Consider the following 23156-nt stretch of genomic DNA (forward strand, 5'->3'; position numbering starts at 1 on the left):
TGAACTTCAAATCGTGGCATCCTGTCATGGGAAATTATAATACTTGCTTCTCAATATTTTAAGTAGCTGTTCTTTTGGGATAATTTCTTGTTTCAGCAAATTAACATTGTTCTAAAAGTATTTAATACACACTATTTTATGATGACCCAATATAACAACAGAATTTATACTTGAATATTGTTTTGGTAAAAGTGGTATAAATATAAGTGGCAAATTTAGTTTAATTAGAAGGAAATTAAACTGGGTAATGAAATCTTATTTTAAAAATATACAAAATTTCAGAAACAAATACATGAAATATAAAAAGTATATACAGACTTTTTTATGAATATCCAGTTCTATTTCTGGCATATAAAGCCTATCACATGATCAATTTTCCTAGTCTGACAGATTTGCCACCAGCTGAGTATTAAGAAAGAATAAACATTCTTTCTACTGGACAGTGATTAACCTGTCATCTACAAATTGTTCTTAGAATGTGATCTGTGTATATTCACTGATTTATGAGGCTACCATGAAGGTATTGAAAGGTGTTTACTCAATATTAAGGGTAAATTTAGGTCTAATTTTTCTAAAAATAAAAGGAATTCACTGAAAATAGGCAGTTGATGAAAAGCTATAAAACTGTTAATCTTTTCCCCATTTATTGTGATTATTCTAAAATCATGCTACTGAGAGGTGTCAATAAATATTTACAAACACTGTACTAAAAAAGGGCTGATATATAGTCAGCAAATCATCTTTTACTTTATATAGTGAAAATTCGAATAATAGTGCAGTAAATCCTCAGACTAAGATGCAAAGTGAAAAAAATAATATTTTTCAGTCTGCTCTTAGTTGTTACTCATAAATAAATATATTTAACAGAAAATTATTTTAGAAGTCATCTATGCTCATAAAATGTTGAGCAACCTCAAAGAATAAAGTCCTTTGTAAACAGAGAGTGATTTTATCTCAAAAATGGGTGGGAGGGACGTTATGGAGGGGAAGCCATTGTAATCCATAAGCTGTACTTTGGAAATTTATATTCATTAAATAAAAGTTTAAAAAAAAAGAAAACTGAAAAAAAATGGGTTGGTAATCTAAAAATGCTGAAATCAATAATTCATTTGGGATAGAAGGAAGGGGATAATAATGACTGAAAGTTTTACAGTATAAAGGACAGAAATATAGTAATTAAAAATGAAAGAGTATGAATCCAAGATTTGGTGAGTCTTAAATACTAGGTGTAAAATTTTTGGAAATGAAAACCGAAGTTGGCACAAGTCCACATATTTCTAGAAAAGATCATCAACAAAGTTAAATACTTAGTATTTGCATTTTTTCTCCATAGCCATAGTGACTAAAAGATGGAAGTGTTTAATACGTGCTTGTTAAATAGATGTAACTTAATTGAACCTGGACTATTCATTGAGTTATACTGTGCCACTCCTCAGGAAAGAGCAGTAATCAGTAAAATAAATAAAACTGGTAGAGAAGGCACTGTCTGTTCTTTATGAAAATTGATGGATGTTAGCCAGTATCTAAACTTAAATCATAACACAAGCAAATACTTGTACCTACAATTAAAGAGTCCACTAAGGAAATTATCTATCCACGGAACTCATAAAACTGAAAATATTTAATAAAATTGTCCTAAGAAAAATAAAGATGTTATAAACGGAAAAGGAACTACTGCTAAATAACGCATTTCTCTCTGGAAGGGACTGACAAGATTAAGCATGATTTTTAAAAACTGCTGAAAAATTCTTATTCTGCAAATATGCTTAGAACAATGTAGGGGAAATTAAAAAGTACAATTCTGAAATTTTGAAATGTACACTTATATTAATTTTATTAAGGCTTGGATATTTAATATGTGAAACAGATGACAATATGTTTTAATGTTAATTGAAGTAAATTCTGTTCTACCATTTAACTTTCACATTAAAATTGATTTAGCAGTATATCTTTGGAAAATCCATTCATTTTCTATCACAAGTTTATCCTGGAATATTTAACAGACAATGTCAGTCCAATGGAATGTTAGGAATGAATTCTGTTTTCACATTGGTTACTGTACTGGTCCTTAGTTTGTTGGAAATTACAATAACCATAAACAGCAAGACACAGTGTTTTCTGGGAAAAAAAGAAAGGTGAAAATGTCAATAGAGCACACTTATTGCAGTTTTGCTTTGTTAATAAGCCTAGATATAATCTCTGTTACAGGTATTTCCTGTCAGTTAATAAGTGACTTCAGTTCTTAACTCAAAGCTGATGATTAAGCGGCAGGAAATTTCCTCCGCCATCATTACTCCTGAAACACGGGCCAGGGCATCGCAGCTTGCGGAATGAGGGCTTGTGGCATCATCTTGGAATGTCAGGAAGACAGCTATAAAAGTTAAAGAAAAGCAAATATTTTGACCCTGTAAGCTTGTGTTACTCCTTCAATGAAGTCATTTTGAAAACTTATAAATGACTAAGGCAGATGAACATGCATTTGATATGTTCTGGTAATATTAGGGTTGTGAAAGAATTCTCAAAGGCAATGCTTAAGAAAATAGGAGGACTGCATGATCTCACTTATATGTGGCACTTACATGCAGACAAGAGCTCTCTTTTGTGTCTCTAAGTCTCTCAAATAAGTAAATGATACATATGAATATTAGGTAATCAATACGTTAGTTGGCTTGAATTAGCTTTTGAACAATATACACATACAAAAGGTCTTCAAAAAGTTCATGGAGGGTCAGGCATTTAGTTTAGTGATTAAGATGCCAGTTAAGGGACCAGCATAGTGGTGTAGTGGGTAAAGCTGATGCTTGCAATGCCAGCTTCCCATATGGGTGCCAATTCATGTCCTGGCTGCTCCATTTGGATTCCAGCTTCATGCTGATGCACCTGGGAAAAACAATGGAAGATGGCCCAAGTATCTGGACTCCTGTCACCCATGTGGGAGATCTGAATAGAACTCTTGGTGCCTGGCTTTGGGTTGGCACAACCCTGGCTGTGTGGTCATCTTGGGAGATTCTATCCTCTCTCTCCTCTCCTCCTCTTCTTTTCTCTCTCTCTCTCTCTCTCTCTCTCTCTCTCTCTCTCTCTCTTCCCCACCCACCTCCCACTGTCTTTAATTCTCACTTTAAAAGTAAATAAATGAATAAATAATTTTCTTTGAAAAAAGATATTAGTTAAGACACCGGCTTCCCACTTAAGAGTGCCTAGGTTGACTTCTGGCTCTGGCTCCAGCTAATGCAGACCCCAGGAGAGAACAGTGATGGTTCAAATGATTGAGTTCCTGCTACTGATGTGGGAGAACTGGAGTAAGTTCCTGGCTTCCAGCTTTAGCTTTGGCCCAGACCTAGGTGTTGCAGTCATTTTGGGAGTGAGCCAGTAGATGGGAACACTAACTGCCTGTCTCTCTGCTTCTCAACTAAATAAATGAATTTTTAAAAAAGTTCACAGGAATGTGTATCATGAAAAAACTATGCATAAATTTTTAAACATTTTTGCACCAAAATGAAGTTATCTTTTAATTCAATTTTCCATAAAGTTTTTGAAGTACTCTTGTGTATCAAAATATCATGTTTTATAACAAAGAAATAAATTTTTTATTTATCAATTATAAATTCTTAGAATAAATAATGTTTTTCAAAAGAAAATATGAGGATATGCTGACATAAATGATAGATAAGACAGGTGTTAGCTCACCAACTGCCTTAGCCACTCATTTTTTCTTTTAAAGATTTATTTATTTGAGAGGCAGAACTAAAGACAGAGAGAGGGAGAGACAGAGGGGTCTTCCATTCACTAGATCACTCTCCAAATGGCCACAATTGCCGGAGCTGGGCTGATCCGAAGCCAGGAGCCAGGAGTTTCATTCAGGTTTCTCATGTGGGGACAGGGGCCATCTTATACTGCTTTCCCAGGCCACTAGCAGAGAGCTGGATCAGAAGAGGAGCGGCTGCGAGAGAAACTGGTGTCCATAAGGAAGGCCAGCGCCACAGGCTGAGACATAGCCTGTTACAATACGGTGCCAGCCTCAGCCATTGATTTTTCCCTAAGCTTTGGTTTTCACCCTGCTAAGTGAACAGAGGGCCTGAATTGGGATTCCTAAACTTAAATGCCCACAAGTGCCAGCAGGTGACATAAAGATGAAAAAGGATCTGGAATGGGAAGAATACAGGGAGTGCTAAAGGCTGGAGTGAAATGGAAAACCCCTTCAGAGGAGCAGCCACCACTTAGCTCTGGCTGCATAAGCCACGAAGAAGTATTAGCCACAGATCAGTTTTTTGTTTGTCAGAGAAATCCAAAAATTTATTTTAACATGACATGTTTTTTTTTAATGTTGTAAATAATTTGCCATTTAAAAGCATTGTGTGAAACAAATGTAAATGAACAAGAACAAATAAACACTACCAGCACCACCCATGGCTAAGGGCTAAACTAGCCTATGGATGACTGGTTTGCTTCCTCTGGTCCAGGAGAAATTGCAGGTCTTTTCCAGTGTTGTCCAAAGTGTGTGTTTCAGTGAATTGGATCCTTGTGGTTCTTTGGAAGAATTTCAAGGGTTGGCAATTTTTTCTTAAAGAGGTAGGCAGTAAATATTCTAGGATGGTGGGCCATGCTTTACTTAGTACCACATCAACTCAGTCACTGTAGCACTAAGGCAGCCATCGACAATATATAAACTAATGGGAATGGCTGTGTTCCAGTGGAATTTTATTTACAAAAACGTGTCCTGCCATAGGCCTTCTTGGTTTGCCAAACCCTCATCTAGAGGATTTCCTAGAGAAGTTTAGGAAACTCTGCAACAGTATATCCCTCATATTTTATCATATTGAGTTATCTAAGAAGCACTGCAGGAAGGAAATCCCATAAAGTTTGTTTAAAACAAATACTGTGTTAACACCCTATAAAGCTGCTGTTTTCTCACGAATGTACTGCTGGCCTGAAGAGATGGCTCTTGGCCCTTCATGCTTCTCCCTTGGGCAAGAGATAGCTTGCCCTGCTGTGGCCCTGAGTCACATCTTCTAGCCCTGCTTATAGTGAAAAACAGTCTAATTTATTGTGGTTAGGAGAGCTGTATAACCAAACTTTCTGGGTTCAGAATTTGGTTTGGACACTTACTAAGTAACATTAGATAAGCTATTTAATTGCCTTGTGCCTCTGATTCCCCTTCTGCAAAATGGGAGAAATAACAGAACCCTCATAATGAGATCCATGATGAAGGAAATGGGTCAGTATGTGTGAAGTTAATGAAAGTTAACTATCATCAATTATTAATATACATAGCCAAATCGTATTTGTGGGTCATCAAAGCCTTTAAAATATAATTCCCTAAGAAGACAATTATTATAATAATTGATCCATGTTATGACTTTCTCATAAAGGTCAAGCATATGATGAAAAGAGGAGCCAAAACTAAAAACAACCACTCAGATCACAGGAAGAGCACCAGTCCCTCTCTGCTCTACACTATCCCACACCAAACATGCACACTTGGTGTCAGTTTCTTCACTGAGTGAGACTTTTCAGAAATCCCTGAAGGTCTTCCCTAGCTAATCTTAGTCTGAGAGAGGATCATATGGAACACTATTAGCTCTTAGATAGCTCTACAGTCTCCTTCTGTCACAGGGTATGGTTCACTCTCTTTCCAACAACCCAGGAGAGAATATCTCTCAGATGAGATCACTAAATACCCTTCCTGTCATCTGCAGGAGCACCATGAAACACAGTAGAGAGGTGGGTGCTCTTACGGAGGGGTAGGCAACAGTTCTGTAAGTCAGAAGGGTAGGTTCAGTCCAGGAACCTTGAGGAGGTACCTCAAGTTTTTCATTATGGGTCCCAGTTTGTTCAAAGTATAGGAGATGAATTTCTGATAAAATGTCCTCCAAAGTCACAAACAAGTTATTGTTCAACACTGGGCCACTTCTTTCTTCCTTTATTGAGAGTTGCTGCTGTTGACTAAAATGTATATATTATCAATACTTTAGATTAAGTCACAGAACATTTTAAATTGATAATGAAACATCTCCTTTTTGTGCTTGAATCAGTTGTACAGTAAAATGAAGATTTCCAGATTAACTTCTATACATAGAGATATTTCTCATAAATATTTTGCATGTAGCTACTTCTAATAGTATCACATTTAAGGTCTCTTACATAGCAACCAGAGAAGACAGATAATGCTCATTTTCAAGTGGAGAAAAAAGTTCAAAGAGAAAATTTATAATTCTTGATGATCAAGAGTTTCCATAAAGTAGGTTGTGAGTAAATATTATTGTCTTAGGTGGTGGCTTTTTATTTGTTATGTTATTGAAATTTCATTCCAGAATGATAAACATGAGCTTGTTACTGCATCACTTTTGTGATTAAAACAGATTAACATATGTTAATTTCTTTCATTTCAAATCTAATATTAACCTTTTTGTAAGACTCATTCACAATAATTATATGCTAGTGATAAATTTGTGCTATTTTATGACATAGAGAAAACTTTAAAGTAGAGGAAAACTTTGACTGAAAAAGCATGGCTTATAATTAAATGTATACTATGAAGGGCTGAGCTGATAATACTTCAAAAATGAAAAGAACTCTTCAATTTCAGTAAATATAGATGCAGATACATATGTGTTTATGTATAATTTCTGTTGACAACATATTCATAGAACAATGCTAACAAAAAAAAAAAGAGACAGTGACCCTGCCACAGACTTACCACAACTGAGGTTACTTTCAGCTTTCAGAGCTATGGTCGGGATATTCCAAAAGTCATTTTCCCAGTCGACCACATTCCCTTTCACATTACAGCTGAGGTTGGAGAGGATTTTGGAACCCATGGTAAAATTCCAAAGTCGAAAGTTATAAATGTCCCCTTTTAGAGAGGCAATTTCATTCCGATTGGAGCCCAACAACAATTTCCCATTCCCAGGAATAACTTTACTAATGGTAGAGTCACAGCGAACTGTTTCGTAGTTTCTTTTGAAACTTACACCAACAGAGCCCAAAGAATTATTCCAAACAATGCAGAGCTGCTCAAAGCTTTCTGTGAAAATGTCTTCTTTCTCTTTGACAGGTAGCACGCTGCTCAGTGAGCATTTTGAGCCAGAAATAGTTAGAAAGTAGTCACTCTTGGCCTTTCCAAAACTGAGCAATTGTGCAAAGGATGCATTTGAGTAGGAGAAAGCTGTCCAGTCATTGTCTTCATTTCCAGCTTTGATTGCTTCAAAGCAGAATGTGAAAGCACTGAGCTCTGGAATGGAGATACTTTTTGCAACAGATACCTGGTAGGCATCTAGGGTCTGGGGCAAAATGACCTTTTGATTCCTTAAGGACACAGCAACTAGGATGAAAAAAGAGATAAAACATGTTATCTACAGAACAATGACCAATGAGATGCAAAATGTCTCATATATTTCAGTTGCCCACTGCTTTCTAACTCATTTTCCACTCACTCTCATTGCCTCCTCCTGTCCTTTCTTTTTCTGAACAGCCTTAGTCACTAATCCATTACCAACTACTCCATTACTAACTATTCCAATAATAACACTGATTCACCCATTTTAACTCTAACTATGATTGGATCTTACATGTAAACATCTGAGTGACAGCCAAGTTAATAAGTACTTTTTAATCTCTAATTTAAAAAAATTAAAAATTAAAAAATACAACTTGATGATTTGATTGAGGAAATAACTTTCCAGGAAGTCTTTATGTACCTATCATGATTTTCAAAAACATGTTATTTTTCCAATAACTTCTAAATACAATCAATTGTTCTCTTTTTCATTAACAATTGCCTTTTACTCTTCACATTCTTATTCTACCCTCTGCTTTCAGACACTGTATCTCCTCTTTCTCTCCCACTTTCTGGCTATTTTAGGTACAAATGCAAAAAAGAATTCTATTGAAGAGATGAGTTTAGAGGAAAGTTTAACAAAAATAGAGTGTTAAAGTGTAGCTCCTTTACATCTTTGCATATGAACTTATTTTTGAGGGACAGAAGGAGCATCTGGAAGGAGCAGTCCATGAGCTTCCTGGCCCAAGTCTTCAGGGAACAGCCACATGACCTCGGACCTCCCTCTATGTTAATCCTCTCAACCACAATGTGGAGCACAATGGCTTTCATGGCACAGAAGGACAATGAGAATTCGATAAAATCTACACAGTGTACAGCAGTATCTGCATGACAGCAATAAATAGCAAGGGATTGCCATTATTATATGTATAATGAATTAACAATTAAAATGCAGTTACATGTACATGTGACAGGATTAAATATTACAATAGATGTAGCCCTTTGCTAATATCACCGACATTATAAATTTGCTTTGAGAAAGGAGTATCTCTCCTGAAAAATATTATTAGTTAGTACCAATTTCATATGAATGGTAGTTTGAACACATTTTTATACCAAGAATTGCTTTATGATAAAACATAATTTTAATATAAATGTTCTGCTAAAAAATCCAAGATAGAATTTAAGAGAATCATGAATTTTAGTCTATGTTTAAAATAGATAGCAGTGTATAGGTGTAATTATGCAAATAAGGATACTTATTATAGTACGAAAACAATATTCTCTATGAATTGTTAAAACAGAAAGCCTGGAAGGAAATACACCCATGAACATTTAATAGTGGTTATGGTTCCATAGTGGATCTATAGGTAATTCGAATTTGTTCCATTTTTATTTCCAAATATCCCATATAATTTTAAACATTATTTTGAAAACCTAAAGCATTGTTTTGCTTAACCACATGTGTACCCTAATATCAGTCACAAATAATATATAACTTAGCACCAGAAAACATAATTTACAATAGTGAGGGTAGATCAGTTTTGCCTTTCCTTTTTGTTTATTTTATAAAATAAATGACATATATTTAGAAACACGAAAAAAGTTTTATAACTAAATCCCAGTGCTTTAAAGCTTGACTTATTTTAAAGAAAATTATTTTGGCATTATGATCTGCCAGAATCTGGGAAGCACACTGAATAATAATGTTTTACTTCAATCAGTCGTTTTCAGGAGGCTTTCATCAGGTTAAATTGTTTATTAGCCTAAGTAGTTAATAGTTCTTCTTAAATATATACACTAACTTTCTATGTTTGTCCCCTACAGTTTCTTAAAAAATTAACATCTTAAAACTCAAATTGATTTCTAAGAAGAGATGTTTTAAATTTTCAGTGGAGAGATATTAGAATTACAGATTTTAATTATTAGCAATGGAATGTCTAAGTGTCTTCCAAAGCAGCTTTTAAATGTTCTGTGTATAAATTGTATAAAAGAGTTCAGCTCTACAGTAACCAGATTTTGACCTGGTAATTATAGTTTGCTAATGAGAATGCTCAGAAAATAGTAACAGATTCTTACGCTTAAATCCTAATCCTAATTATTCACATTCACATAAAAGAGCATAACTCTGTCTTCTGGTCGTTGTGTTTATTGCAGCACATGTTAAATGAAAGCAGAAGGTTGGCGCTGCCTTTGGTTTACATACCTCTGATGTAGCTGGCATTGAAACCTTTCTTCTGGATGCTAAAGTCACTTGAAAAGGACACACGCATCTCATTCGCACTTGAGTTAAATGATAGGCCTTTGGCAGTTGCTCCACAAAATTTAGTCTGGCTCTCCCCATTATCGAGGGATAATGAGTCATAAATGCAATTGGGAGCTTCTTCAATGTCAAAGTCATTAAAGGTTATCTGGATGATGTAGCCGGTGGGGGCTCGGAGGGTCCACAAGCAAGCCTGGCTGTTAGGGTAGTCATGAGGGTAACATGGAGAAGCGAAGGTCCCAGAAGGGCTGGACAGGACGACCCTGCAGTTGGCACATCCCCATGCTGTTGGTCAGACAAAAGAGAGACAGAGAAGTTCTGGGATTAGATGCACACAATACACCAAGAATACTACACACTAGGGACAACCAAATAGTAAATATTTAAAAATACCAAAATACAATCATGAAAATTAAAAGGAAAATGAAACCATCTTAAGTAGAAAAAGAAATACCAATAGTGATAAAAAAAAGAAAGGAAAAATATAAAATTTTAGTACATGATTCTTTTTTGGTGGATGATGGTTTTATTTATTTTTTTCAACTTTTACTTAATGAATATAAATTTCCAAAGTACAGCTTATGGATTACAATGGCTTTTTCCCCCCATAACTTCCCTCTCACCCGCAACCCTCCCATCTGCACTCCCTCTCACATTCCATTCACATCAAGATTTATTTTCAGTTATCTTTATATACAGAAGATCGATTTAGTATATATTAAGTAAAGATTTCAACAGTTTGCACCCACACAGAAACATAAAGTGTAAAATACTGTTTGAGTACTAGTTATAGCATTACTTCACATTGGACAACACATTAAGGACAGAGATCCTACATGAGGAGTAAGTGCACAGTGACTCCTGTTGTTGACTTAACAAAATGACACTCTTATTTATGGTGTCAGTAATTGCCCTAGGCTCTTGTCATGAGTTGCAAAGGCTATGGAAGCCTTTTGAGTTCACCGACAGTGAACTGTCAAAGTGGAAGTTCTCTCCTCCCTTCAGAGAAAGGTACCTCCTTCCTTTATGGCCTGTTCCTTCCACTGGGATCTCACTCGCAGAGAACTTTCATTTAGGTTTTGTTTTTTTTTTTTTTTTTTTTTTTTTTTTTTTTGCCAGAGTGTCTTGGCTTTCCATGCCTAAAAGACTCTCATGGGCTCTTCAGCCAGATCCGAATGCCTTAAGGGCTGATTCTGAGGCCAGAGTGCTGTTTAGGACATCTGCCATTCTATGGGTCTGCTGTGTATCTCACTTCCCATGTTGGATCATTCTCTCCATTTTTTATTCTATCAGTTAGTATTAGCAGACACTAGTCTTGTTTATGTGATCCCTTTGACTCTTAATCCTTTCATTATGATCAATTGTGAACTGAAACTGATCACTTTGACTAGTGAGATGGCATTGGTACATGCCACCTTGATGGGATTGAATTGGAATCCCCTGGCACGTTTCTAATTCTACCGTTTGGGGCAAGTCAAATTGAGCATGTCCCAAATTGTTTATCTCCTCCCTCTCTTATTCCCACTCTTACATTTAACAGGGATCACTTTTCAGTTAAATTTAAACACCTAAGAATAATTGTGTGTTAATTTCACACTTCAACCAATAGTATTAAGTAGGACCAAAAAAAAAAAATACTAAGAGGGATAAAGTATTAAGTTGTTCCTCAATAGTCAGGACAAGGGCTGAACAAGTCACTGTTTCTCATAGTGTCTGTTTCATTTCAACAGGTTTCCTTTTTGGTGCTCAGTTAGTTTTCTCTGATCAGGGAGAACATATGATATTTGTCCCTTTGGGACTGGCTTATTTCAGTCAGCATGATGTGTTCCAGATTCCTCCATTTTGTTGCAAATGACCAGATTTCATTGTTTTTTACTGCTGTATAGTATTCTATAGAGTACATGTCCCATAATTTCTTTATCCTGTCTACTGTTGATGGGCATTTAGGTTGATTCCAGGTCTTAGCTATTGTGAATTGAGCTGCAATAAACATTAAGGTGCAGACAGCTTTTTTGATTCTTCAACTTGGGAGGTCATATATCCTGAGAATCTGATGAAACTTATGAGAACTCTCAAGAAAATGCACAGGGGCCACACACATTGCAAAAAAATTAAGAAACACTGAATCTTCAAGGGCCAACAATAGGTTTCACAAAGTTTCACTGACACAGGTCTATGCCAGGGAGCATTTGGATTAGGTGGAATTAGATTATAAAATTATAAAGGTAGATTAAATATTATTAGATTATAAAATTATAAAGGTAGATGTAAATATTAAAATCCATGGGTATAAAAGAAGAAAAACTCTTGGGGAATAAGTGTTTAAATAGAAAGCTACTGAGGCTGGCACAGAGGTGTAGTGCATAAAACAGCAGCATCCCATATGGGTGCCAGTTTGAGTCCTGACTGCTCCACTTCTGATCCAACTCTCTCTTAATGGCCCTGGGAAATCTGTGGGAGACAGCCAAAGTACTTGTGTCCCTGCATTCATTTGGAAGACCCAGAGGAAGCTCCTGGCTCCTGGCTTTAGATACGCCAAATTCTGGCCACTGCAGCCCTTTGGGGAGTGAACCAGTAGATGGAAGACCTCTCTATTTTGCTCTGTCTCTCTGTAACTCTGCCTTTCTAATAGACAAATGAATCTTAAAAAAAAAACAAAACAAAACAAAACAAAACAAAACAAAAAAACAGAAATCTATCAATGTTAAAAGAAACAGGTTACCTCCTGGTAGGATGCATTTTTTTCTCAAATTCAAATAAATAGCATCATTCTGCATGCACAGAATATTTATAGTTTTGAAAATCCTTTCACTTGCTTACCACATTTGGTAAGTATATACTTGTGTGATCATCTTATTTATTCATTCACTGAGTAAATATTTATCAAGTGCCTGTTATGTGTTAGGTACTATTTAAACAGCCTATACCAATGAGCGAGAAAGACAAAATCTCAGAATTATACTCCAATCTTGGACCTCAGGATAATTAATCACATAATCTAATGACAGGTAATAACAAAATGTGGGAAGAAAAGTAAAGCAGAGGATACAGAGTGAAAAGAGTGACATGAGTGGATGGAGATAGCAGCTAGTTCTCCAAAGAGATGACACTGAATGAGACCCAAATGAAGTGAGGGAGCACACCATGAACACATGAAGGAACAGCACTGCACCAGAAAGAACAGCAAACACAAAGGGCCACTGTAAATGAATACTGGTCTCGCCCTTTGACCTCTATGTGCCATGAGGTCAAGGGTCACATTTTCTTTGCTCATCCCTCTATTCTCAGTATGCAGTGTAGATTCACAATAAATATTAATTGGATGACTTATGTAAAAGACAAACGTAATGCTATTATCCCATTTTCACTAAAGAAAGCAGTTAGAATCTTCTCAATTATTATTTATTCATGGCCTGCCTGCCAGCTGGAAGCAGAAACTAAGGTTTCCTATCTTCCCACAATAAATATTCATGTTATTTAAAAATATTTATATAAATTCAGACAGAAATATTGTTAATCTGACATTCTGAATAAATAAACTACCATAAAACTTTACTTTTGAACAATAAAATATTTTATTAAACTTTCAAATAAAATGCTTTAACCATAATAATGGAAACTGATATAAATTTAGTGTGTTCCTTCCTCTTTTACTGCATTAAATGGAATGACAATGCAATGACTTTTCTTGAAAATCGTAGTGATGGCAAATACTACTTATTATTCTGACACAGTGACATATTCAAGGGCTTAGATATGTTCCACTGCTCAAGCTGGTTTTTCCCTTTAACTTCACCCTGTGACCACCTTGTGTTCCAGCTCTTCTCCACCAGTTCTTTCTAACTTGCCCTCCCTCTGCTCTTCTTTCTTCCTGAGTAACTGACACCTTGTAAAGGACTGAAGACAAACAATTCAGAATGAATTATGTCCATCAAATGTCTGTAAACTGCATGGTCTTATCCATCTCTGGAATACCATGTTCTCCTTTATGGCACTATTCAGAAAAGTTATGTTTCTCCCATTTGTGAAATTATTTGTTTGCATAGACAATAAATAAACTGCTAGTCAATAAACTCAAAGAGCAGAGCATAGATACTGGTTCTATTCACCAACCTATTCCCAACACATTACAGTACCCTGGTATATGGAAATTTTCAATAAAATTTGTTAAATTTATGGACAAGCAAGTTAATGAATGAAAATATGAATGGGACCATGCCTAAATTAAAGAATGACTCTTTGAAGCAAATGAATCCAATTCTAAGCCTGGAAAAAAGAGTGTGTGAGTTTTGTAACAACTCTTTAGATGGGTCCTTGGGTTCTTTCTTCCAATCATGTCACTCAGAGCACAGAGACCTCTTTAGTAAGTTAAATTTCTTGTTACTATACTTGGTAACTCAGAGAAAGAAGTAACCCTCATTAATTAATAATAATTTATTTGGTAATAGACTCAAAATTTAAAAGGAAACACATACAAGGAAAATAAAAAAACAATTTCTGTGTCATCCTCACATGCAGATAGGTAGCATCATTTTTCCAAGATAAGATACCATCCCCTATATCTAAGACCCAAGTAACGTTCATGACTTCATTTATCCTGACAACAGTATTTCTGTTATATTCTCCCATAAGAGCTGGATGAGGGTACTAGAAAAGTAACTCTGATTGGTAACACTGAATACACCATTTTTAACAAGTTAATCTCTCCGTGTCTCAGTTTCACCATCTTTACACTGGGGTAATAACAGCACCTACCTCCTAGGCTTACTGGGAAGATTACACGAGTAAGGAGAAGTTCTATAATTATAGATGGCACATGGTTACCACCATGTAGTGGCTGGCATCTGCCATCATTTCTCTAACACCAACATCTGTGTATCATTAAATGAAGAGAGATAAGGCAGCACCCCTGATAGTATGATGCCTTTTTCCCTTAGGCAATTATCGGGATAGAGAAAAGACAGAGAGGATATCCACAACATGCACTTGAAAAAAAATAAAGTATTTTTCCATATGATTCTCCTCTACAGCAGCTAAAGTACATTTATAGAGAGTGTTACTGAGTAATAATTATCTTAATTAGATGACATGTCGCTTAAAGTATGTTTAATATCATCATGTTCATTATATTTATAGACCAGAGCAAAGGGCTTTCACATGTATTATCTCACTTAGTACCATAACAGTTCTGGGAATTATGACCATCTCCATCTTTTAATGAAACAAATGAGATCACAAAGATTATATAAATTGATCAAAGTTACATATCTAATTGATAACAGGACCAAGATTCAAACCAACTCTTCTGAATGTAAATCTAGTGTGTTTCTAGAAAGAAGAAAATGTTGCCACAAATAAAGACATAGGATAGAGTGGTGAGTTCAAATACTATTTTAAAAGATAATTTTAATAGATAATTTCTTAAACTAAGAACTTTTTCCTAAAATTGGTATATTTTAAGAAATGAATTTGGAACCACTTTATTGTAAAAGAATGCTAAGAATCTAGAATATAGTGCTTTTGATTCTTCCATCAAATGTCACTGCTAATCAATTCCTACACTATGAATTACTTCATTATATAATCAATACGCTCTCTCAGAGGCAGGGTTACTTAAAAAAATGTCCATTGAGATATCACTGAGTGAGATCTTGGTAAAACCAGGTTTAAAATATTTTTATGAGCCACTCAGTGCACAGCATCTGGTTCCTGATGGCAAACAGAATAACATATTTGCCCCCCTAATTTATAAAAGCAAAGTTATTAGGTAATCCAAACAAATAACAAACCCTATTACACCTCAACTTTTGCTTATGCTACAAAGCTGTAATTTGTTTGTGTGTATTTTCTTTTTCTTTTATTTAAAGGTTTAATTTGAAAGAGCAATCCAGAGACAGAGAGAGACAGAGAGAGAGAGGGAGACAGAGAGAGGGAGAGATCTTCTATCCACTGGTTCACTCCCCAAATGATCACAACAGCCTGGGCTAGGACAGGCTGAAACCAGGAGCCAGGAGCTTCATCCAGGTCTCCTATGTGGCTACAAGGACCCAAAGACTTGGGCCATCTTCCTCTGCTTTCTCGGGCACATTAACAGGGAGCTGTTACTGATGTGGAGCAGCCAGGACTCAAACTAGTGTCCTTATGGACACTGCAGGCAGCATCTTAACAGGCTGCACCACAGCTCCAGCCTTTGTGTATATTTTCACAAAACTTTAATCTTCAGTGAAACTCAAAGTCAAGATGGAAAACTGCCCAGGCATACCAAGGCCTAACTCAACTAACAATTAGGTATAGATTTAATAACCATTACCCCAGGGGACATTTTATTAACTCACAGATTTGGATCCTTACTCCACCCTTGCTGCAAGTACATCTCTGTACAACTCAAATATCAAATTCCTGAAAGTCTATCTAAAGCAGAGTTTGAAATCCCAAGAGATACATCAGAGCTCAATTTTAGCTGCTTTCAACACAGCTCTGTGGATGGTATTGGATAAGTGGTTTCTTTTTTCCTACAGTGTGTTAAATGTTGAACAAAATGGCAACATTTAAGTTAAATCATATTTACATGAAAGTATGTAATATTATAGCTAATAAATTTGCTTGAATATCTGGCTAATGAAAATTATCTCCAGAAAATTTAGCTAATGTCATCTGTACCTTTGCATGTATTCAAAGTCATTGTTGGAACTATCCATGTGAATACACTGAGTACCAAAGAATTAAAAGCTCATCATTTGTTGCCTTAAAAGGTTTAAAATATTCAGTAGCCTCAGTGCCTTCTAAAAATTAAACCTAAGAGCCAGCAACCAAGAATTCTAGGACCAGTTCAACATCTAAATCCTTAAAGAACCAGGATAGCCACACACCATTTCTAGAGATCAAATCTACTACTGCCAAATTTAATATGAAATGTAAAATATAAACAATAGTTCAGACACTGGTATGTATTAAATGACTGGTAATATACAGAACTAGACAACTTCATCAAAGTAGCTATTTATGTGTAAGTGACTTCAGACTATGATGCAGATTTTTCAGGATGGCAAAGAATCTGAATGCAATCTGGCTGTGACATCTGCGATTCTGTTAATGTGACAGACCTGGCAAGCATCCTCACCCGCCCTCACCACTCCTCCAGCTCTGCATTCAGTTAGCATTTCCAAACTGGGGAGGGTCCCTCTTGAACCAAAGTTGCACTGATCATGCCAATCTCCTCCTGGAACTTCCAGCAGCCATAAAAAGATATCAGTTCACTCCCACATTCCTCCTAAAACACTAGTTTCCCCAGAGTTAGCCAGCTAATTGTTTCATTGCCCTGTGTGATGGTTCAACCTCAAAATGTTCTTTGGAAGCAACAGGAATTGAAGCTACCGCAATGACTTAAGCATGAGTTCAAAAGGGGACCTACTTGAATGAATTCAAGTTTGACACAGCTAGAAAACGACAAGATGTGGAACTGAAGGATCCTTCACGAGGCATATACCCTTGACAACTTTTTGAATCTCCAAAGATATTCACATGTACCACACCCTCATGCCTCTGATCCCTGCAATACTGTTAATGTTTAAACTTTGAGCCCTGTCTTTCCTTAATCACCCTGGCATGAGAGCATTCTGTACTTAGTTGTAAAAGATAATACTTTCAGAAGATCCAAGAAAATGAACTGTTATAAATCCTTTTAGAGTCAGCTTGCTATGTAAATGTATGTCCTTGGCAAGAGAATTAAACACACAAGTGCATGGTCATGCATATGCACGCATGCCCACACATATTTTCATGGGAAATCCTTCTCTTTGAAGCAGTGGTTGATTCTTGTCCATCTCTCAGAAAAACAACGTAAAGTTAATAAGCAACTTGAAATAACTTAAACGGCATTGTCGATCATTGAATTTACTATCTGGATAATATATTTATTCAAGACCCTTCCTCATTCCCTTCCACATTAATCCCCTGCAAATTCTGAACTCTGGATTGATCTGACTTTGGAATACTTTCTCTCTAATCCAGAGCATTCTTATCACTGCTGAAGAGAATTCACAAAGTTGTGCAGATTATTCAATATTAAAGTGGCTCACTAGGTTAATCCTCCACCTGCAGTGCCAGCATCCCATACGGGCGCCCAGTTCTAGTCCCGGTTGCTCCTCTTCCAGTCCAGCTCTCTGCTGTGGCCTGGGAGGGCAGTAGAGGATGGCCCATGTGCTTAGGCCCCTGCCCCTGCATGGGAGACCAAGAAGAAGGACCTGGCTCCTGGCTTCGGATCGGCGTAGCGCCAGCCATAGCGGCCATTTTGGGGGGTGAACCAACGGAAGGAAGACCTTTCTCTCTGTCTCTCTCTCTAACTCTAGCTGTCAAATTAAAAAAAAAAAAAGTCTTCCATTTTTATGACACTGACTCTCTGCAGTATTTGATACCTCTGAACATACCCTGCTTCCTGAGAGTCTCCACCCAGAGCTCTTCCACTCTCCTTCTCCTGCCCTTGCAGCCTTGAGCACTCACATTCACCCTCTCTGCTTGCCCTTCCAGTTCTTGCAATTTGAAGTATGTTTCTCAGTCCAGCAGCACCCATGAATTTGTTGGACATATAGATTCATACAGAGCTGCTAAAGAAAACCCACATTTGAACAAGACTTCCAGGTGATTTAAAAGCACATTAACCTTTTAGAAATGTTTCTTTAAATAACAGCATGATATTCACAATTTCTATGTGGATCTTTTCCTTAGAACATCTATCCACTCTCAGAACATTTGCTGTCATAGTTGTACTACTTGATCCAATGCATGAACTTGACCTGAAGGAAACCAAATAATGGGCTTTGCTACTCTGTCAAATTCTTTTCTCTCTCAGAGAATTTGGAGTTACAGACACAGATAATGTCATCAGAGGATCACAGGCAAAAGAACGACAAAGTTGGTGTGGGCATTGGCCCCGGTGGTTAACATACCTGAATCTCACTTTGCAGTGCTTGACTTTGATTCCCAAACTCCAGTTCCTGACTCCAGCTTCCTACCAATGCTTCCTGCCTCTCACAAAGGAGACTTAGATTGTGTTTCTGGCTCTTGGCCATGGCCCTAGTCCAGCCCCAGCCCTTATGGGCATTTGGGGATTAAACCAACTGATGAAGGGCTGGGGTGGGTGGCTCTTTGTCTCCCAAATAAATTTTAAAAAAATTAAAATGATGAATTTATACTCAAAAGTAGCAGCCACTTTGGCCACTTGCAAACAAGGAAACATTAGAGGCTGACAGAAAAGGAAAAAAGAAAATTTACAGAACAGAGAGGTAAGAAAAAACAAGACCCTTGAGAAACAGAGAGACATTAATTCCACACATTTCACATGCAGTAATGACAGAGGAGCTGTTCTTTGTGGCTCATCCATGGATTCTATGACAAGAAATCTTATAGTGCATAGCCAGCATAGCCAGCATTCCACTCCTTTACCGATCCAGCTTCAGTGGATTTCTCTTCCTTCTAACCAAGGGTGCTCAAGCCAATATTCTGTGAAGCTCTCCTCTCTATGTACTTTCTTTCTGGGTAATCTCATCCAAACTGAAAGGCCTTCATTATATCCAAATGCAAATGACATACATGGATTATTTGGCACCAAATAATGGAGAGAGGGAAAAAAATTTGCTATCTTACATCCTCTGGTTCATTCATCCAAAAGCCTGCAACAGTCAGGGCTGGGCCAAGCCAAAACTAGGAGCCTGAAACCTACCCAGGATTCCCACATGGGTGGCAGGGACCCAAGTCCTTGAGCCATCATGGGCTCCTTCCCAGGATGTGCATCAGCAGGAAGGGGGATCACAAACAGGGGTGAGTCTCAAAGCTTAGCATTCTGATATGGGATACAGGTGTCCCAAGCTGTGGCTTCACCTGCTCACCACCACGCTTGCCCCGTGGGTAATTACTCTTGGTTGCAACTATATACTCAACATCTCCACTGAACAGTTTCACCAATCCAAGGACAATTCCTCAAATAATTCATTTGTTTTTAGCCCCTTTATAATTGTTAGTAGCATGAGATTCATCCAAGCTAGGACACTGAATACCCCTCCTCTTTCCCACATCATTTTCGTTGGTTAAGGCTATGACGTTAGCATATCCACAGTTATGAAGTCTGTCCTCTGATTCTCATGGTCACACAATTTTAATTTTCTCATCTTTTCTCTCTTGGACAAAAGTTCAGTAACTAGTCACTTGTCAATACTCTCATCAGCTTAATCTCACACTACCAGCCACCATCTTATCCTTCCCATCAGTATGAGAAGGATCTGTCAAAATGCAAACGGAAGTATGAAAGCACACTTTCTCTAACTCCAAGTCTTCTCCAGAGTCCAGAAATCCAATAGCCTTTAAAGGATACACACAGCACTCCCTAGTTGCCCTGCTCACTTCTAAATCATCTCTTACTAGCCCCATACATCCAATCACTTAATAATTGCTTATTATGTGCAGTACCAGGCTTTCAGAAAATAATCATGCACAAGATTTAACTCCGCACTTTATGGAATTTATAGATCCTGGGAATGCAGATCAATAGTAAATGTATGAGATAATAATTGTTCTCTGACAGCAGGTAGCTGAAGGCAATAGCTTATATTTAGACCTCACAGAAGTAGTGTCATTTATAACTGATTAAGAAAAAACTGAGAACTAAATGTGCAGCACAGAACTGGGCCAAGCACAGGAGAAAAGCAGAGAAGAAACAGCAAAGACCATACTGGGTAAAGGAATCAACAGGTGCAAAGGCTGCCCGTTCAGCTGATGCATCCTGTGCGAAGTAGGGAGAAATAACAAAGATACCAACGTGGAGACTGGAATTTGAAGCAGTTTGCAATCTATGCCAAAGAAAATGAAAAATTAACATAACATAATAGTAGAGAAATATAAAGGTTTCCAATATGGGAAAGAAAAATAGATATGTTTATCACAGGTATTTAAAACCTCACATTTTTACACATAAACAACACAAAGCTACCAGTGAATAAAGATCCTTGTAGGAATCACTGCAGCCTAACTCTAAAGGCTTGACAGATGACAAAAAGGAAGACAGAAGACAGCAAGCTACCCTGGCCATTTGTTCATGGAAAGAGAAAAGCAGTCACAGTAGCAGGGCAGATTAATTCTACAAGGGCTGAACTCACTGAAGCAAAGCCTAACTGTTGCTGGGTAAGATTTAAAAAAAAAAAAAAAAAAAGCAGCAGAGTGACCATCTAGTGTTAATCAAATACCTGTCTTCTTTTCATCTTCTGTGTCTTATTACCTCAAAAGGGAGCCTGAGGGAAGTATAGGCAACAAACCCTTAGCGTTCATTTCCTTTGAATTTGTCACAGAAAACTTTTCCATATGGATTATCCAGGCAGCACTGCAGGTGAAACTGGTTATGTTGGCATCAACCAAAAAAATATTGCCAAATAGTACCACCTTAAGTAGAGAATGTCCTAGTCTCATAAAAATTAATTATAGCTGTAATGCCCATGAAGGCAATGATGTCATCATTGGCTAAACAGCACGTTACTTTTTGAGTGCATGAATGCAGCTAATGAGATACCCACATAATGCACCAAGACTATACATGGCTCACAGTATAAGGTTCAAATATTGGTTTTTAGCATCATTTTAAGTATGGTTGTTCCTTATCCACACATTTTACAGTTTGCTTTCTCATTCATTTGTACCATTGTCAAGGCCCCCACATCCATTCACTTTCAGTTTCCTTTTAGGTATTTTTATATTTGATTATCAGGAGGTGCTCAGAAGGGATGGAGATAAAAATCAATGCTAAGAGTCAGTGAGGGGCCATCATTGTGGTGAAGTGGGTTAAAGTCCCAGCCTGCAGTACCACCATCTCATATGGCTGTCAGTACAAGTCCCCGCTACTCCACTTCCAATCCAGCTCCCTGCTAATGTGCCTGGGAGGGCAGCAGAGGATGACCCAACTCCTTGGGTCCCTGTACCCACGAGGGGGATGGGAAGAAGCTCCTGGCCCCTGGCTTCAGATTAGCTCATCTCTGGCCATTGCAGCCATCTGGGGAATGAACCAGTGGATGGAAGACCTTTCTCTATCTCTACCTCTATCTCTACCTTTCAAATAAATAAAATAAATCTTAAAAAGAAGTCAGTGAAAGTTATTGCTTCCTATTTATTCTGTGTTCTGTGGTATTGGTAAAGAACCTAAAATTAATAGCTAGAGCAAATTCTGGGTTTGCAAAATTACCTTCTCAATAAGTTGGGAGAATATATTGGGAGGAAGGTAGTAGTAGCAGGATAAGTATGCATGTTTGCTCAAATTTTCCAAATAAGCCTTTCATTTGAGGGCATTTAAATAAAATCTCTCAGGATTGTGCACATAAATGGAAGCAGTTTAAATAGTCAAGGTTTGGAGCAAGACAAATTATAGATGCAACTGACATCATTTTTCCCCTTTAAGGAATATTTTTTCATGTAAACATCTTAGTAATAAGGTAAAAATAAAAATTCCATAACATAGACTTAAAAATAGAAGTATTTTTTCAGTAAAACTTTCCATTTGACATATAAACAGCTTGTTTAAAGATGCTGTCCATTTCACAGCCTGCAGTTAATTAATCACTGGAATTAATTACTTTTCAAAATATTTGTTAACTTTTCAAGTATAACATATTAAAGAAATTTTTGTTTGACAGCAATGGAGAGAAGCAGGCAGATTACCTTAAGTCTTTTTTACTTAAAAAAACTTAAAAGTTTTCTTTTAACTCCCTTTCAGTCAGATCATTAGATTTTGTTGATAATAAAGATGTTACATTATTCTGGAAAAATAATCATTATGGGAAGCTGAACTACAGGCTATTTTGAGATATTTTCCAGATCTAAAATTATACCTGTCAAGTATTTTCTTTAAAATTTGAGTACATACAAATCCATAAAACGCACTGTCTTGAAACACACCAATGTGCAGAGAAACAGAGAAGAAAACTCAACAACTGGCATTTAGTGAACAAGTACTTTGTGTGAGATGAGAGAAGAAAGACTAAATCACCTCCTTCTTTCAACAGTCCACACTGATGCAACTCTTTGGCCAAATCACAGTGGCTTCTGGTCTTGTCGCTTCTGCTCACCAACTATGGGACCTTGAGTTAGGCATTGACCATTGAACGCCTTGTTTTCCACATCTTAAAAAATGTCTCCTTTGGTTCCAAAACTGTAGTGTAGATGACAGATTCAGGTCCTTACACACAAGAGAGATCCAATGGTTCCCATATTAGGAAGACGCTTCCAGGAGAGTTTAAAAGATATCTGAGGCTTCCCTGAGGAAAATAGTGTCCTGATGCATAGTTCATAGGTTACAAGGCAAGAGGGTCTTGTTCAGTGGTCATGAGACTCAGCCTGTTTATGTTTGTTGGCCTACTTCTGAGTTTGACTCCCTACAGGACAACCAAGACAGGGCGAATGCAAGGCGAGCAAACGGTCAACAAACATCCTGACTTCTGAGGTACACTCCTGCTCAAGAAAATTTCCACATCTCGTTAACAGTACTTATTGTGCTATTTTGAATATTGCTGGCTTAGAATTATAGAGCAAGCTGTGACAGATTGTGAAGATTTAGAGTGTGGTTACATCAGGGAAAAAAAATTG

General features: G+C 37.0%; 1 protein-coding gene across 6 annotated transcripts in view; it reads right to left on the bottom strand.

Annotated features, from left to right (window-relative positions):
- Nucleotides 1-23156, bottom strand: part of ADGRG6 (adhesion G protein-coupled receptor G6) — a 150254-nt gene that overhangs the window by 67347 nt on the left and 59751 nt on the right. For all 6 annotated transcript variants that reach the window (XM_089332592.1, XM_089332595.1, XM_089332593.1 and 3 more), the window contains 2 exons: nucleotides 9483-9824; nucleotides 6698-7321 (listed from right to left, as the gene is read on the bottom strand). In XM_089332592.1, the coding sequence (XP_089188718.1) occupies nucleotides 6698-7321; nucleotides 9483-9824 (966 nt within the window). The remainder of the gene's footprint in view (nucleotides 1-6697; nucleotides 7322-9482; nucleotides 9825-23156) is intronic.

Source organism: Oryctolagus cuniculus, chromosome 5, assembly GCF_051225735.1.
Source record: "Oryctolagus cuniculus isolate XC-2025 breed Fujian yellow rabbit chromosome 5, ASM5122573v1, whole genome shotgun sequence".
Lineage (NCBI taxonomy): Eukaryota > Metazoa > Chordata > Mammalia > Lagomorpha > Leporidae > Oryctolagus > Oryctolagus cuniculus.